At 39.5% G+C, this 18,923-nt stretch overlaps 1 protein-coding gene across 2 annotated transcripts; it reads right to left on the reverse strand.

The window, feature by feature from the left end:
- Nucleotides 1-917: 917 nt before the first annotated feature.
- Nucleotides 918-18,360, reverse strand: LOC117304316. 2 transcript variants are annotated; one of them, XM_033788693.1, is made up of 9 exons: nt 18,121-18,360; nt 17,877-18,023; nt 8,135-8,488; nt 7,151-7,507; nt 5,420-5,485; nt 4,547-4,606; nt 4,135-4,248; nt 2,741-2,834; nt 918-2,061 (listed from the first exon to the last, which is right to left on the reverse strand). In XM_033788693.1, the coding sequence occupies exons 2-9, from the start codon at nt 17,965-17,967 to the stop codon at nt 1,665-1,667; spliced, it is 1,533 nt and encodes a 510-aa protein (XP_033644584.1). In that variant the 5' UTR covers nt 17,968-18,023; nt 18,121-18,360; the 3' UTR covers nt 918-1,664. The 2 variants fall into 2 exon arrangements, with proteins under 2 accessions (XP_033644584.1, XP_033644585.1); XM_033788694.1 differs by having other exon boundaries at nt 17,877-18,027.
- Between the last annotated feature and the right edge of the window lie 563 nt (nt 18,361-18,923).

Consider the following 18,923-nt stretch of genomic DNA (forward strand, 5'->3'; position numbering starts at 1 on the left):
TCAATTAAGTTAAAAGTATTATTTAAGTAATTCTTTCTAAATTATTAAAACGTTTTTCAATATATAAACTAAACACTAAAAATGCTTCATGATTTAACTTTGAAGTCAAAATTAGAAATTATTTGGGGCCAAAGAAATTACTCCATCCCCCAAGTAGGCCTGTTTTCAAGCAGATTGGTAATGAATATTTTCACTTATGAATACTAAAGTAATGTTAATTAAGTGGATAATGTTCCTAAACACGAAAATAAGATGAAAGAACGCAATAATGTAATATTATAATCATTTATACACGGTCATGTTCTGCGACATTTTCTCACATCAAAGTAATAAATAAACCAGTAAAGAATGTGTGACATCGGTGAACCATGCGATAAATCAACTTGGTTTTCTAGTATTGCATCAAATAGTTTATTATTCAAAAATAATATATTATTATAGTAGGGTGATCATTAAAAGTGCAACAGAGCACGGTTTAGGTAGGTGTTATTTTATTTCGAAATTAAAAAATATGGCAAATTTACAGATGTGAAGCTAGTCGTCAACGTGCTAATAATAAAGTATCGGCTACAGCTACGTCTAGATCAGCGCGTCTGTCAGTGTTGAAGAATAGGCAGACGCGCGCGATCTAGCCGTAGCTGTAGCCGAAGTCGCCGTTTCGGACACGGCCTGAGCATCATATTATAAGTATCGTATAAATGGAATGTAGCAAGCCTGTCAAAAAAACCTTTAACAATTCTGTGGTTATTCCAGAGTGGAAGCCATGGACACTTGTTGCCAGAGTGTTGTAATTTTGCTTTTCGGGGTATAACTCTTTCATATTGGGTGCGTTCGTTTAGCTTCCCTGGGTCGACCCCGTCGTGTGGCGTTTTTTCTTTCCAGGACGAACGTGTGCAGATAATTACCCACGTTCGTCCTTGAAGAAAAAAAACGCCACACACCGGGGTGGACCCAGGGCAGCTAAACGAACGCACCTATTGTGTATGGGAGTTTGAGGAAAAGGATGCGTTAAGCTAGCCTGGGCCCCTGTCTTTATCCACAAGGATGAACGAGCTTCGAAGTGAGACGTCAGTTGTTCAGGCTAGCGTTAAGCTTAACCACTTTATAAAAGATCCAAGTTTCATGGATCGCTAGGTAGCAGCAGACTCACTAGTTAAGTTTTCACTGTTTTAACGTCAGTCTCAGCGTGGAGCTAAAATTTTGCCAGCATGCTCACATTTCAAAGAACAATTGATTTACCTGTTGTCTGCTACGACCTCGAGCCCCCAAGAGTTTCAAACTCTTCAGATTTCTGGTTCCAAAGAACCCCCGGTCTGGGTCAGACCGACAAGAACAAGTTTGACCTCTGCTTTAAAGCATTTTTTTTTCTCGTGATATTAGGTAGAAAGGTGAAAGGTCAAATTAGGAAAATCCCTGTAAATCAAGACCTATCTTCTTCAACAACAAGTGTGTGATTCGTAAGAAAATCGCAAGCATACACGCTCGATGTCCTGACAAAAAAAAATGGAATGTAACGAGAACAACGTAAAATGGCGACATATTTTAAAATATGTTGAAATTATTGTTATTTAATATGAATCCTCTTCATTAAGTTTGCAATGCCCAAACATTACAGGTTAACAGTACGGATGTAATATTCAGGTAAGTTCCCGATAATCCACGATTTATAGTTTAGTGACCATTTCAACATAAGATTCCCGCCTTGTTGGATCGTAGTCTGGTTCCGGCATATCAAACGAGTACGACACTCGTTTCTTTGTCCGCGGGACCTGTGCCATCTCACCGTTGCTGTCCTGCAGCACGGGTGATGCATATTCATTAACGACCTTTCTCCCATTGGTGGTGGGCGGTGTGCTGGGCTTTGCATAATCATGATGCATGGCGGCGCCATTTTCGTATGTATGTTCCTGAGGTGTTGGTGGCCCGGATGTTTGGTGGTGGCCATTTTGAGTGGGTGTTTCAGTTTCTATAAAAGCGTAGTTGATTTGTGACATGTCGGATACTTTGGGAATATGTAAAGATTCATTGGATGATCGTCTCGCTTCATTCTGGGTGTGTTTCCTGTGGAGAAAATTAAGAAGAACAAAATCCTTGAAGAAAATAAATGTGCCCTAAACTCCCAGAGATACTAAACCTCAGCCACCGCCAGTAGTCCAGCATTCTCCCGAAGACGAGCAGGTTTACTATTAATTGTATGGTTTATTCCTATCATTTTCTTCCTATGCCCTAAACCTGTTGTGAAACCTGTCTTACAGGGCAAAAAAATAATCATAAAGCTGTTCAGCGGAACATTCTGCTTGGCAAATATCTTGGCTAAACAAGAAACGACTGGGGAACCACTCGCAGAGATAATAACTGTATGGTATTCTGGCTGATAACCTATACTTTTGCTAAGTAAAGATTCATTGTGCTTTGCAAGTGTTTGTGCTAGCAGCCTTCTGGGCCAAATTTCAAGAGTTGCTAAGCACAAAAATTTGCTAAGCATGAAATGTTTATGTTTGCCTTCATAAAAACAGGATTACCAACCCAATTTCTACGTGATTTTCCGAATAAGCAAACAACAGCTGAATACCAGTAACAAGCAATATGCAACAAATGGAAATTAGGTTGGTAGTACTGTTTTTATCAAGGAAGACATTTCACACTCATCAAATTTGTGTGCTAAGCAGCTCTATGAAATTAGGCGCTGGTCTACGTTTATTTTTACTTGGCAGAAACTAAGCAGTATGGTTACGCTTACCCTTTGTATGCAACCATTACAGCAATGAACAACACGATGAGGAAAAGACACATGGCGGCCACAAGAATGATTATCAACCACAGCATGTTGGGAACTGGAGAGAAACAAAAACAGTACAAAAATGATTATTTTGTACACAACCAGGGCCAATATTAGTGTTGCCGTACGAAAGTAAAACCGCTGAGTTCCCAAATAATAATTGTGTCATGGCGCCGTATTACACTAGAGGCCTTCTCAACGCTGTCTGTTGTTTTCGGTGCTTTCGTTTAGCTTCCCTGGGTCTACCCCGCGGTGCTCACCCCTGACAAGAGCTAATCGAACGATCACACTCGCCCTCTCGTGGTGACGGCATGTACCTTTAGGTCACCCCCAAGTGACCCACTCCACAAGCAGGGCACTGGGGGCAGCTGGACCCGGGTGAGCCCCATCAAAGCTATTCGAACGTACCAGGGCAGACCGGGGTCGACCCAGGGAAGCTAAACGAACGCACCCGTTGTCTCCAAGGTATGTGGAGCTATGTTTGCTGTTTTGTTATAAGTATCAGACCTACTCCTTGTAGCATTATGAAATGAGGTGCTGTGTGGCGCAACAATTGCTATGGAAACAATACCGAGGCTCCTTGGCCCTTTTTCATGGTACTGCTTACTGGACCCCGATCCATCTTAAGATGGGTCGTACATGTAAATTGTGGAATCATATTTTGCTTAGCTAATACTGATACACAGATATCTGATAGGTCTTTGTGAAATCAGCTCCTAGACTCAAGCGAAAATAGTCAGGGCGCCATCTATCGACGGTAAAGGTAAATTATATATCTGCGCGTGAAATTCGCTCTTGTAATGGTTCCCTGTATTTATCCGCAAAAAAAAGGAGAAAAGAAAATGACTTAATTTCATGGAGCTGCTCAAGCACAAAAGGTAGCTAAGCACAAAACGTCATGCTTACCAAAATAAGGTTACCAGCCAAAATACAATGTCACGTGTACAAATTATGACAGGTTTCATGTTCCTATGTGCTAAGCAGAAAGATTTCTATAAGCAGCTCAATGAAACTGAGCCCATGGTCTTACATGCCGGATGATTTCAAAATAAATCGTTTCAGATGCGGCGTCTAGGGTGCACATCGTCCAGACAAACTATAATGCACTACATTCTCCTACATTTTACAGTCACAAAATTTTTATTTACAAACTCAGTTTTATGAAAGAAAATTAATTTGTAAAAATGCTGCATTCAACTGTCAATACAATTGTATATAAATGTTGATTACCCTGGCCTTGTTGTCTATTTGAATCTACAGACGTGCTTATTCTTACATAAAGGGGAGCAACATTACTTAGGAAAAAAGATCATCTGATTTCTTATTGTTTTGAATAATTACATAAACTATCTTACTTGTCTGGACGGGTCCAATGTCGGGGGTGATCAAGGTGGTGTACTCTTCTGAATGACTCGAGGTTGAGACGTTCTGTTGAGGTGTTACTGTCGTTGTGAAGGAGGTTGTCGACACTTGATAAAGTAAAACAAATTGAACAGATTTTGTTTTTTAATAATAACTGGCTCAGTGACCTCATGACACAGCATAAACCATCCAGTTATTAGGCTACAGAGCTAGTTCTTGAACTACAACGGGACACTTTTGGGACGCTTGGTGGCAGCAGACTCACCAGTTAAAATCCATCGTTCTCGGTCATGTGCGCACGCTCAGAACTACGTAAACAGTGAAAATTTACCTGGTAAGTCTGCTGCCACCTAGCGTCCCAAAGTCTCCCTATCCAAAGGAAATTTAAAACTAAACTACACTTACCTTTTTCGTATGCTGTGGTCATCGAGTCCTCTGTAGTTGTGACTTTACCCTGTGTAGTATCTAAAATGAGCAGAAATAAATTGGAAACAATTTAGATAAACACCTCAAATGTTAAAAACTGTTTTCACTATAAAAACAGTTTCCGTATTGCCCTCGAAACTGCTCACGAAGTTTTTTGAAGTGTATGTACCATATGTTTGTGTGGTGCAGGTATGACAGCTGTCCTTTAATTTGTCATTTGGATTATGATAAATAAAACATTTGGTAATTTGTCACAAAGACTTCTCCTGTTTCAAATGAGATCATTTTTTGTATGTCCATACCGAAATCTCGTTTTGGGAATACGTTTTATTTTGCAGCCATGAAAACATAAGTGGAGAATATTTCCCTAAGTGTAACCCAGTGCCTTTCCTGGTAAAAAGATGAGTCACGTGCCCCACTCATTCTGATGTCCGTCCGAGTTTTCGGCTACGGTTAAGGCCGTACGGTTTGGTCGCAGTGTCATACGTCCATGAGCACCCTTAGCAACACCCGCATAGCCGTAGCCATATAGATGTCGACTCATAGAGACATGGAGCTTATCGCAAATACTCCTTTTACGTCCGCTGTAGGCGTTGAATGAGATGCATGCTTGTTTAGCTAGCGCTCAAGGTTGATCCCTAGCTAGACCAGCATGCACCTCATTCAACAGTTAGCACTTGCGCAATGGGTATTTGCGAAAATGTCTATTACACTCCGGGTCCCTGACCCAGAAATGAAGCCCCTCACGACCCCGATGCGGGTCAATTTGACCCAGAAGTTGTTGAAGTCTAAACCACTGTCCATCTATATAGTGACATTTCCTCGAAATATAAAAAGAAGGATCAGACTTACCAGGACTACTCGCTGTATATATCTCTGTAAATATAGTCGTCATTACATCAGTCGATGCAGGCGTCTCTAAAAAAAAAATTAAAGTTAAACATACATATACATAAGTAGAATCTGTATAATTAACTCCAATCTGAATCAAAATTAACAATATGATAGGAAATAAAATGGTAAGATAATACCTTTGAGTGGTTCAGCTGGTCAAAGAAAAGAAAGATATTTTAAAAGTGTAACCGGAAAAGGCTGGGCCCTAACTAATATTATTGATCGAACTGAGCATGGAAGTTAAATCGGTTGACTGTCATTTAAAAAGCTTCCTATACGCAGAGGAGTATAGCAGTGATGAATTTCTTACGGAGCCATTGTTTTTTCTTATAAAGTTCTAAAATTACATATTACTGATAGAAGGTAATAATAGCTTTAAACCATGTCGGGCCGGCTCGGGCCCACACTTTTGCCACACGTAAATTTTGTCAAAACAAATCTTCGCTGACGATGTACGGATTGCCGCCACATTATCATGGAAACCAAAATATTTTCATAATTTAATGTAGGGCTATGAAAACGGTCATTCAGACATCGTTGAAGACGTTGACATTGACGATGTTTTTTCATTAGTCACCAATTATTTTCTTATTTCTACCGAAGCACCGCACGGATGTCATTTCCATATCATTGATGCTCGGAACTCAACGTTTAATATATACGGTTCATATACGCGATTAAACAATAATACAAAATGAAAAATACTTCTGTTGACAAAGTTATGATTTGTTTCTTTTTTCTTTCACACGAGTACACACAGACCTGTATATTAATGAAATTTCATAACGGAACTCAACTCAGATTGTCAGACAATTTTCCACTGCTCTGAGTTTCGAGGTCCATCCGCTTGTGTATTGATGCTTAAAGGCACTGGACACTATTTGAAATCATATACTCAATATATTTTTTTATCATAACAACTTGACTTGGGAACGAGCAATGGAGAGCTTCTGATTGTATATAACAATGTGAGAAACGACTCCATCTTATGTAACGTAGTTTTTGGGAGGTAATTTCTCACTCAAATATTAAAATACTTATAAGGTCTGAAACCTTCTTTCAGCAACTGAAAGCACACGTGCAACAATGGTTGTTTTCTTTCATTATTCTCTTGCAACTTCGATGACAAACTGAGCCAACTGTTCAGAGATTTGTTTCTTTAACATGTTGGGATACACCAAGTGAGAATACTGGTCTTTGATCATGTGTCCCCAGTACCTTTAACTGGCAGCGTGACAACAGACCTTTTCGCAAATACTGGGGCGCGGAATTAGGTGCATTGTGGTCTAGCTGGTATCCAAATTTGATCCATATCTATCCCACAATGCACCTCATTCCACAGTCTGCGCTTGCGCATTGGTATTTGCGATAAGGTCTATGTAATCTCTTGTTAATTCGAGAGCGCCCGCTATTGATCGTATTATGTGGGTGAAACTGCGCCGTTAAAAAAAAAAACATTATTTTGACGTTGAAGTTTGTGGTGAAATCCTACTATAGGGAACAAGCAAAGTTACTTTAATATTTTCATTGAGCTTTTGTCAACGTCTACTCATTTAATTTTGCGGTGATTCTGTGGCTAAGTTCGGCACTGGCTATTATCGAGGCAACAAGAGGCAAGTAGACTGGTTCCTGCCTTATGTCACAAGTAATCTGAATGTATGCATACAGGGAATGCGGCAGAATACTGACCTGGGCATGTCCCCACTGCCATCCACTCGCCCTCCAAACATGTGACGTTCACCGTTGCATGGATATCGTTCAAACATTCAAAAATCACCACGTTACCGCCGTAGAACTCCGAACTTTCCCGAAGGCTGGTCTCGCGGGCTGTCGTGCCTAACGGAGGATCGGGTGAGGCGCATACGTCATAAAGACAAGATGGCGGCGGGAGGCTCCATTCACCCGTAGGTAAACAAGTCAATGAGGTTCGGTTGGTGAGATAACCATCTCGGCATGATATGATCATATTTTCACCAATCTTAAAGAAGTTCTTATCCGATGGAGATACAGTCGTATTTTGAGGTAGAGAAGCTAAGGGGGTGCAACCTGCAAAAAAAAAACGTATATTAAGAATAACGACGTATACATTCTTATCAGATTTGTATGAGGTTTATGATTCAAGATAAATCTGTATTTTGCCCTTTTCTTTCATTTTGACGTCCTTTTAAATGTCGTGGTGGTTGATAAGTTAAGTTAGTAGGGTTTGAGTATACCATACCATGGTAAATCACTGAGTCAGATTGTCTCAATATTGATTGTGTCAAGGAACTTTGGGGGTCCAAGATTCGTGCCAGACTCATGTCCAGAAGCAATATTAAGATTGACCCAAACATTGGTTTTGTTTAAATGATCAAAGACCTGGGTAAACTCGGACAGGGTCTCATTTCAAAAAGCTGTTTAACAGAAAATGCATTTGCCTAAGCAAAAAACGAGTGCGACACCATAGTGGCAACAATAAACTTCATGTAATGTTGGCTGCTAAGCAAGAGTTGACTGTTCTTTGTGTTATAACAGGCCTCATTACCAGGCGCATGATGCGTGGATTGAATGGCTTCAGCAGTGGCTAAGTCTAGACCTCCGAAAAGGCACATCTCTTAACGTTGTGTTAAAGACAAAGGACATAGCCGTAGCTGTAGCCATAGTCACTCGATTTGGACAAGGTTTATGACTTACCTATTTCATATACCTCCATCCGCAAGTCATTCCCACAGGACTGCGTGACGTCACCGCTACAATTAGACTTGCACCTAGTCTCGTCCGTTTCTCGTCCATGTCTCTCATACGATGCCGATTCCAGTCCACAAAAACACTGCCTTCCCGCCTGAAGTCCCGCGTAAACTTTGTTTTGGCGCGAACAGAGACGAGCGCAGTTTGTGACGGACATGTTCCCGGCGCTCTCGCAATAAGGTATGTTTAAGGTGCAGAAGTTATCGCAGAATATTGAGTCTGGGCACGAGGTTAAATCGGGAAGAGCACGACTGGTGGGCGGAGATGAAAGGTCGTAGAAGCAACCAATATAGCGGGATCCTGAAATGGAAAAGAAAAAAAATTACCCACTATTTATTTTATTGTAATCTGATTCATAAATGCACGTTCATTCTATTCATATGTTTTGCATTTTTGATAATAAAAGACTTGTCCAATTTCTGATTAAATTATGCATATGGGTTACACACAGGAAGACCATGCATATTATTTGCCATTTCGCTGCTTATAATTATTGCGTCAATAGGCCTAATTTTCTAAATAATACAGAAAAAACAATCCGCCAAAATGGAAAGTGGCGGGGTTAATTGGAGTGTATACGTTTTTTTTTATTCATTTTGTCTTCCACAAAAAAAATGCGACCGGGAGAATATTTTCCTGGGTGTAGTAGGCTTGGGAATTAATTCTCATGAGAAATTAGTCTTGATCATTATTGTTTTCATTTCAGATATTGGTTTCAAAAGACTCTTAATGGTATTAGCTGCAGCGCTATCAACTTCAAGTCTCGAGTAAAATTTAAAATTGAAAAGTGGCGGTTACATTTAAACCAAATATAGAATAAATTTATATTGACATCAATTGTACAACCAACTCTCTGTAAAATAACAAGCTATACTTCTTCTGTCGTATGCTATTGTTCAAACCATTCACGGATGATCTGGGTAGAGACCTATTTTTGTTTGGTTTTCCATTTATTGGGCGGTGTATTTAAAACGGAAAAAAGAACAGCAACCTACCACAGACTGTGGCCACACCCATTCCCCGCAGGGTTGAAAATGAATAACCCTGAAAATCAACACTATGGCCATCTCACGCGTTTGTAAATGCTAATCTATACTCTCCCACGTACAACAAGGTGACTATTAATTGAGACAGTATAAATAGCTAGCTCCCAGTGGTATCCCATACGAAGTGGAACTTGTTTGCGATCTTGATTTTGTTACAAAATTAAGCAGCTATGTTGACATACTCTTATCTGTTTTTCATTTACTTTCAACTATTCAAATTTGACTTCAAGAGCTCATTGGAAAAATATTTGTCTTCCACAAAAAAAATGCGACCGGGAGAATATTTTCCTGAGTGTATAGTAAGCTTGGGAATTAATTCTCATGAGAAATTAGTCTTGATCATTATTGTTTTCATTTCAGATATTGGTTTCAAAAGACTCTTAATGGTATTAGCTGCAGCGCTATCAACTTCAAGTCTCGAGTAAAATTTAAAATTGAAAAGTGGCGGTTACATTTAAGTTTGGATACCTTTAATTTGTAGTGGGACTGATTGGGTATATTATGGGTGACATTGGGTACAAAATTTGTTGCTAAGGTGACAACATTATTTGGACTACAATTGGTCACACTATAGATGACCTTCAGTTAGGGTTCAGACTAATCGAGAATGGGAGGGTACATAGGTACAGTGTTTGGGCTTGAGGTACGGGCGGCACAATGCTGGGACTACAAATGGGTACTGGTGACACTTTGGTAGGATTTGTGCTACACTTTGGTACAGGTAACATTTAGGTACATGGTTGGGGCTAATCGAGTAGATTAGGGTGACATTTAGGTACAGCGTTGGGACTTTAAATTGGCACGGGTGACATTGGGTACAGGGTTGGGGTAACTAATTAGGTATTGGCAACGTTTAAAAGTGGGGTTGGGGCTAATTGAGTACGGGGTGACATCATGATACCGGGCATGGGCTACAATGGTGTATGGGCGACGTACAGGGCAGGGGCATACACTTTGATAAGGTTGGGATAAATTGGGTAAGGGGAACATTTAGTTTGGGGTAATTGGGTACTGGCGACCTTAGTTACAGAGTTGTGCTACACTTTGGTACAGGTAACATTTAGGTACATAGTTGGGGCTAATCGAGTAGCCTAGGGGTGACATTTAGGTACAGCTTTGAGACTATACATCACAATATAGGCCACCGTTGTTTCGCAGTTAGCCAGAGGCAGTTCAAATTCGAAACTATTATTACACAAGCAAGCGTGCCTTTGATTCCAATGTCTCTGTCTCGCTCATAATTTATGATAGCATTTCCATCCGCAGCTGCTAGCCGAGCGATTTGAACATTAAAATATCGAGTAATGTTTTGTATAGGCAGGAAGAATTGATAGAGTGTTGACTGAATGCCATGCCCCAGTTCGACAGAGTCAAATCGAATAAACCAACGGAGCGAGAACAATCACACTGAAGTCGAATAAACTGTCATAAAATTAAAGCTGAACTATAATATGGAGGTTGATTTTTTAGTCCAACCGCTCGTCAGCTTCTTCTACAAAACTGCAAAGCTGTACGTTTGAACCTTTTTTTTTTAATATTTATTATAACTGGTTCTTATATAGTGGACGATCTATATTAACGTAACACTGCTCTTGTCATTGGTCAATATATCATTTCTTTATTTTTTCCCGGCTCCCTGTGGAGTATAGAACTATGGGCTGTCGTGCTGCTTCGAGGTCTTTTTCAAACGTAATATCAACCTCTGCCCTCCGCAGTTTTACAAATCTGGGTGAAGAGAAGCAATTAAATGTTTAATAAAGCATATTGCTCAAGGACTCAAGCGTCATGACCCGGATTCGAACCACAGTCTGACGACATAGAACCACCAGAACCAGAAATCGATGCTCTAAACGAGGCAATGACACCCTATCTGCCGCAAAGTTTTATTCAATTTAAAGGGAAGGTACTGTCTTTGTAACGAGCATTGGAGAGCTGTTGATAGTATAAAACATTGTGGGAAACGACTCCCTCTGAAGTAACGAAATTTTTTAGAAAGAGGTAATTTCTCACTAAAAAGAAATCTGTTATTCCTATCTGAAAGCACACAAATTCGTCCAACAAGGGTGTTTTTTCTTTCTTAATTTTCTCGCAACTTCGATGACCAAAAGAATTGAGCCCAAATTACCATATGCTTGTTATTTTATGCTTATGATGGGATACACCAAGTGAGAACACTGGTCTTTGACAGTTACCAAACGTGTACAGTGCCTTTAATGATGGCTCGCTTTTTGAACACCTACGTGTGTCAGTGTATCTTCAAAAGCCAAGGCTTTACCCAATCCTAAGTTTTGCCCTTCTGATAATACTGTTGGCTACTGTTTATAGCTGTCACTGGTGATATTATGAAACACCAATTATGTATTTTATTATTTGAAGGCTACACCGAAATAAATATTGTATTGGATTGAATTGAACTGAATTGAATTGGGTTGAATTGAATTGGATGGTTTGCAAGGTGCTGTGGCGCAATCTGCAGCCGTCTATACAAGAGAAAATACGGTACAAACCACTTATCTCAATAGCAAGTGTACATGGGTTAATTTACGTCCATGAGGGGGGAGCACGAACGACGTATAACATTAAAAATCAGAAGTAAAAAGCTTCAACGCACTTAGGGAAACGTAATTGCAAGATGAATTAGACAGAAATCGTGAAAAGGTTTTCATACAAGAGCCTTTTGGCTAAACGTCTTTATAATTAACGTCCCACCCAATGAATGAAGCAATGATATTTAAGTGTCTTGCTCAAGGACACAAGTGTCAAGACCGGGAATTGTAATCCACAATCTACTTATCAAAAACACAGGCTATTTATTATGATAGTTTGAGTCTAGTGCTCTTGACCACACGGTCATGACGACATGAGCAATGGGGAGCTGCTGATAGTATATAACATTTTGAGACGCGACTCCTTCTGAGGTTGTTTAGTTTCTGAAAAAGAGGTAACTTCTCACTCAAATATTTGAACTTTAGAACCGCATCAGAAGCCCTATTTGTGCAACTCTGGTTTTTGTTCTTTCATCGTTTTCGTGCATCTTCGATAACCAATTGAGCCCGAATTGTTACAAGTTTGTTATTTTTAAGCATATAATGTTAAGATACACCAAGTGAGAGCACTTGTCTTTGCAATTATCAAACGTGTCCATTATCTTTAACATGATATAACAGAATGACATGGTAGAAGTGTCTATCAACATGACAAGCAAATTAAGAGCCTAAATGCAAGCGGAAGTTTACCCCTCTACGGTATTTACCAACATAATAATTATTTGGAATTACTCTCCCCCCCCCCCCCCCCCCCCCGCGTAACCTTTTCGACAATACATTGTTTGGTTAATGAACGGTCTTTGAATTGTTTGCGTGGGTAGTTGCAGGAAACGACACAATAAATGTAAATTTGAGAAGGCAATCTTTCCAATTAAAGAAACAAATGTCAGTAGTTTTTTTATAGAATAGCTTGAAGGTGCAGTAGTACCCTGGTCGAATATGCAGGACTTACATTAAAAAAAAAAACAATAATCAAGTTAGACTTTTGCATGCTTTCCATTTGAATGAAACAATATCCACGACTCTTTTAGCATCTTCAATATCGTGTGTTGTTTGAAGCTTTGAATGACGTAAAAAAATTAATTTCTTTTTATTTGTTTACATGAATACCTAGTGCCGAAGATCAGTACTGTACTTGCAAAATATATTATGGCAATCAATTTGTAAGAGTTGCTTAAAGTTTTAGAAAAATTAGTTTGGTTTAAATTTATGATTGCATTTGTGACAAAATGTTCAAGGTGTCTATACTAGTCGTATGTGGTAATAACCGCCATCTAAAAAAAAAGATAAAGCTATGTGGAATATCAATGGAATATTATGCCTTACGTGAACTACTTTGTGTATCTCATTTTAAGAAGGAGTGTTGTTTGACCCAAACCGAAAACGAGTACGTCCTCGGATCGTCTGACCATGCGTAGCCATTTTGTTACAGTCTTCAGTGTCGACTTGGTTACTATGCATCATTTGACTTCCTGTATGCAAGGCCAACAACAAATCAACTTCATCTTTTCCCGTAGTCTCCATTGATTTCCTGCAGTCGTGTATCCCTCATTCAAATTCAAAAACTCATTTGTCTTGTTTCCGTGCCCCCGGTTTGCCTTCTATATCTAAATCGAATATAATATATCATTTCAATAGGATCAAATAAACAATGTCATTCTACAGACTGAATGTGAATTAATTTATGGTGAAATCAAGCTCTGTGCGTGCCTCTCTCAACTTGTTTTTCTAGAGTATTGTAATCAACAAATCCCATGGATGTTCTTCATGATTGAAGGTTAGGTGCTTGGGACGAGCTATGGGACGACATCTGATTGAGAAGTGGTATCAATCATACAATACTCTCGTGTGAACGTATTCATGTTGGAATCTTTAAGAAATCTTACGCCGATTGCAGATCTGAAGGTTTTGAAATTGTATTCACAAATAGGGGATATTATTAATTGGAAAGGAGTCTGGCTTCGTAATTTAAACCACAATGGTAACCATTGACAAGTCTGAAATATTCACAGTTTAATAATTCTGACTTATAAATTCAATTATAGTGTTACTGACTAGGGAATTTGTCTCCGACCCTTTGTTTTATTCGGTTTAAAGGCGTCCAGACCTGTTTTAATACTGCATTTTATATTAAAGCGCTTGACACATGCATAGAATAACAAATCTGTGAAAATGTTGACTTAATGTTCATTGAATTGCAAGAGAATAATGAAAGAAAAACACCCTTTGCACAGTCTCATTTTGGTTTTTTTTAGAAGCCTAAAAGGGGCTTCGGTTGAGAGAGAAATAACCTCTTTCTCAAAAACTACGTTACTTCAGAGGGAGTCGTTTTCTCACAATGTTTTATACTATCAACAGCTCTCTATTGATCGTTACCAGGTACGTTTTTATGCTAACAATTATTTTTGAGCAGTATTATGCCTTGAACACACTGGGCAGTCACTGTCAACCGACACATCCAGACGATGATTCATATACTATGATAAACCAACCATCTGGAAGAATCAACCATTATGTCAACATATGCAACAAACTGGCGATACCATTCACGTCAATACGGAAGTAGATCATGTCATTGTTTTGTTCACAAAAACATTAATTTAATTTCCATTATGTGTTCGGGTAGACCGTTTGATTTGTTTTCATATACGTCATATACGCCCTCAAAAGATTCCACTTAGCTGGATCGTGGACCACGGCCATGACCGAGTTTCATTGAGCTGCTTATTAAGCACAACAAGATAGCTAAGCACAACAAATTTATGCTTACCAGCCAGGTTACCAGCCAAAATACCATCTGACATGTACTATCTGTGGCTGGTATCCTGTACAACAAAAGTATGCTTACCAGAATGAGGATACCAGCCAAAATACCATCTGCCATGTGCTACATGAGGCTGGTTACCTGCTTATTTTTTACGGGGCAGAAATTGCTTACCAGGACCAAGCCAAAAATATCATCAGACATGTACTATATCTTGCTTATGTTTGCTAAGCATAAATTGTTTAAGCAGTATGTTTATACCCGGATATTGGGCATACGCCGGAGAATGGCCATCCCTGCTCTCGAGTAGGGGTAAGCGGTAAAACCCCGGGATATTCTTAAATCGTGCAATCGGAACCCTGTAGATTAGGAATCTACAAGGACCAATTACATGACTCTGCTTACCGCCAAGTTATGCACTTACGATCACCATTCTGCGCTTACGTGGCAAGCGCCGATTTTCCGCGCTAGCCTTATAAACGAAGAAAGCCTATAGTAACGTGGAGTTGCACGCACAGATGCCAAAATTCACCGCTAATTCGTGAAACACGCTTGGTGTAAGCACGGAAAACCCTGCTAGCGCCGATTCTGTGCTTACGGTAAGCATAGCCATGAATTTGGGCCCGGGTGGGTGTGAACGTGCAGTAAGTAAAAGTTAAAAAAAAAACTCCTTGGGGCCACCCCAGGGCTGCATTTCACGGGGATAAGAAATACAGTGTGAACGGTCTAGAAGGGTTGCGTGGTGAGTCTTGCAAACTTTAAAGTTTGTTATTAATCTAAAGAAGCAAAAAGACAACGGTATACAAACGGAAGTGGACATTTTAATATTTACCTCTGTAATGCAATTAATAGCTATCACCCTTCGGCACCAGCCAGACTGCGCTATATTATGTACACATCGTATTAGTAGTTTCAATTACCAATCCATTAAGCGCGCCTTTTCTTGATTAAAAACTGCCACTTTATATAATCGCTGGTTCGTGTGATCAAGCGGTGAATCAAAAACAGCTTAGAGGTGGGGTCTCACTAATTGTCTTGATTCCGAAACAATATTGTGCATTGTTTATCCAAAAGCATCATGTGTTACAGTTATGGTAGCGGTGCGTAAGGACTCTGCAGAACTATTTCGTCTAAAATGCCCTGTTTAATAATTAGAAATCAATAAAAGTATGTTGAAAATCATGAGTCTCTAAAGATTAACTAAAGCAGGCATCTTAATGTGCAGACTTGCGCTTGGATTATTTGTTAACCTTTGGTTGCGAACTTACACGGTCGGCCATTTTGTGGAGTCAGAAATTTAACTCCACAAATTGGCGTGCCTGGTTAGTTTACGACGTATAAGGAAAACCGTGCAATTTCGTGTGGATTGCTGTATTTCTTTGCTGTATTTTTCGAACCTATCTACCCTTCCATAACCATATGCATGTTATAACAAACGGTTACAGACGCTTTTCATGGCCAACTCGCCCGATCCAAGGCAACGTGTCCCTTAAAGGTTGTTAGTATTTAGTTGTATGTTTTCTGCTTGTGTTTTCCGCATAGTATTGCATTTACCATACTTACAAATAGTACAGGTTGGTATTTGTGCACGTTTGTTCTTTATGGGGAAAGAAGTGTAACAAGATTGATTTAGTAAGACATTTTGTTGTTATACAATAATTATTATTATTATTTAACGAGATATTTCAAGCTAAATGACCGGGTGGGTAAATTTGCACAGTATGTGCGAGTGCAATGAATATGGACTAGCAATGCATTATCAGAGTGCATTATTTTAAATATTGACTCAATCGGTCATCGGAGTCGGGAGAAAATAGTGGGAAAACCCACCCTTGTTTCCGCACATTTCGCCGTGTCATGACATGTGTTTAAAATAAATCTGTAATTCTCGATATCGAAAATTGTAATTGTTTTGATGTTTTCTCAACAAGTAAAGCATTTCATTGAATAATATTTCAAGAGAAGTCTTTCACCGTTACCTTCTGTAAACCCTGTAAGTTATTTGTAAATCTGTGAACTTTCCTGTTCCGAAAAATGATAATGGCTCTACCATAGGGACAGTGGTGTTGCTTCACTGCACAATGTGCTTACGGCATAATGTGCTTCACAGAGTAGCCGATCGTAAACGCAGAAATCTGTGGTAAAAAAGCAGGACCATGAAACATGGCCCAGATTATGAGACCGGCGAGAAAATACCCCCCCCCCTCTCCAAGCTGCATATTTGATAGATGTAAAGAGCTGTATGTTTTGCTGAAGGTATCTATTAGAGGCAGTCAATGAAAACAGCCTTTTTCTAACCCGAGTCATTATCTCGGTCTCGTTGTTATAATTCCCCGCGGAGACCTCAAGCGGATGTTCAAGCTACATGCCACAATCTTTGATGAAATAACTGGGTTCTTTTAAAGGAACATTACAGAATTGTTTTTTGCTAACAAAACAGTTGCTGGCAGTGTAAGCACTTCATGCAATCCACCACATACATAAACTGACACACCTGTAGAAGTTTGAGAACGATCGGCCATCTGGGTCACGAGAGAACATTGAAAACCCGATTACAAATTTTGCATTGCATCGAATGCCAAAACAAAAATGAATAAAACGCTCAGTGAGCGATAAATTCCAAACGCGAAATTAGATTATTTATTTCTCATCAAATATGAAATTTCAGACAGAAATATTTCAAGGGATGTTTTCTACTACTATCATCATCATTAGACCGTGTAAGTTTTATGTAAATCTGTGATCTTCACGATTTGTGTTTCTTCCCAATTCTGTAACGTTCCTTAAATGTATTCTCTGAACAATTTCATGGCACATGATGCTTCTTCTCAGTGTTGTAGTCAAGACACTCGATACCAAGCCCAAAACCAAGACCAGCATGAGCAAGACCGAGCCCGGTGGGGAGACCTACAACACTCCGCTCTGTACACATGGCCGATGGACGTGGGCAGGTTAGGATCCAGACAACATTTCACTTTTTGAGTTAATGTCACTGTCATTTTAACATCACTGGAGGATTTTTTTTTTTTTAAGTTTTCCTGAATCTAAAACAACAGCTATCTGCAATTAAAATCAAATTTTATTTGACCAAATCGTCAAAAATTTACCTAGCCTCTTCAACCATAGCAACACTTTTGTTTTCCTCCTGAAGACGATCAGAGCATACTGATCGAAACGTCGAGTTTAAACCAACGGTTCTTATCAGAACCAATCCAACTCATTTAGAGATTATCACTACATGTTGTTACCGCAAACCTTTCTTTCCACACTGATATAGTATTATGCTGTATTGATGAAACACAAAGAAATAGTAGTAATTAAATATTCCTTACCTTGTCCATCTATCCCGCTAATGACAAACCCAACAATGGTAAGCCACCAGACTCCAGCAACGCCAAACACCGTTGTACTCCGCATTCTCATCGCATCTTCTGCCTTCAAACCTAACCAAAAAAGCCAACGTTGTTTCACCTTGGAATCTGCCTTTAAATAAAAAATAAAAAAATCAATCCGAAATTGTTCTCATCCGTCAGAGTGTGAGAAAACGAGAGCATTGATCGCTTATAATATGCTCACCCGTAAATTACTTCAGTAAAAAGCTGGTATCCTGAACGCGCTGGATGGAAGAGTCGACTTAACTACCGACCATAGCTGCGCATAATAAAACCTGTGTGTAAAGTATCACATGCATATTTTAGCATTGACTTTGTGTCTCTGTTTTTGCACCGTCTGTGAACTACTGAAAGTATGATTTGTATTTTGTTATAACAACGATGTTGATTGAACCTTGAAAAACATCAAATGAATGCATTCTCTCGCAATGATTCTATCGGGTGGTTTGTTCAGCAGCAGTGTTGGACCAACTCGGTGATGACTTCTATCGGTGACATATTTCAACGAGTAGATGGTGTCATCAATGCAGGATGTTTTGCGAAGACACGGCAATTATTTTTTATTCAGCTGGGATTTGAATTTACGTCGACCGCAAGATTGTTCACAACAAGTATCTGTCATTGAACTACAAGCGCCGAAATAGGGGTATCATCCATTTCTCAAAAACTACAACACCTCAGCAAAGCTTTCTAACATCATTATCTTCAAACTGTGTAAGTTTAATGTAAATCTGTGGAAATCATGTTTTGTGTTACAAAAATATCACAAAAGAGTGTAATGGACGCAGTTCCAGTAAAGTGAATTATGGTCCCTGACACGGAGTCTGACCCGGAACCGGGAACGCAGCCGGATCTGCGATGACGAAAAGGTTACGTCATTGAAGCCGCATCCGAACGAAGTGATTCCGGCTACGGCTATGGCTGGTGGCTACAGCGGCAATGTTAAAGAATAGGCCTTTCCAGTAATCCGGTCGTAGCCGAAGCCAA

The sequence above is a fragment of the Asterias rubens genome, chromosome 21 (assembly GCF_902459465.1).
Source record: "Asterias rubens chromosome 21, eAstRub1.3, whole genome shotgun sequence".
In the NCBI taxonomy this organism is placed as follows: domain Eukaryota; kingdom Metazoa; phylum Echinodermata; class Asteroidea; order Forcipulatida; family Asteriidae; genus Asterias; species Asterias rubens.

Bases quoted from the DNA above. Each gene is read 5' to 3' on its own strand.
- LOC117304316 (XM_033788693.1), bottom strand. From the start codon at position 17,967: ATGAGAATGCGGAGTACAACGGTGTTTGGCGTTGCTGGAGTCTGGTGG. The intron at 4,607-5,419 runs GTAAGTCTGATC...TGCTCATTTTAG, and splicing joins ATATACAGCGAGTAGTCCTG to ATACTACACAGGGTAAAGTC. The intron at 2,062-2,740 runs GTAAGCGTAACC...TTTTCTCCACAG, and splicing joins GTAATGGTTGCATACAAAGG to GAAACACACCCAGAATGAAG.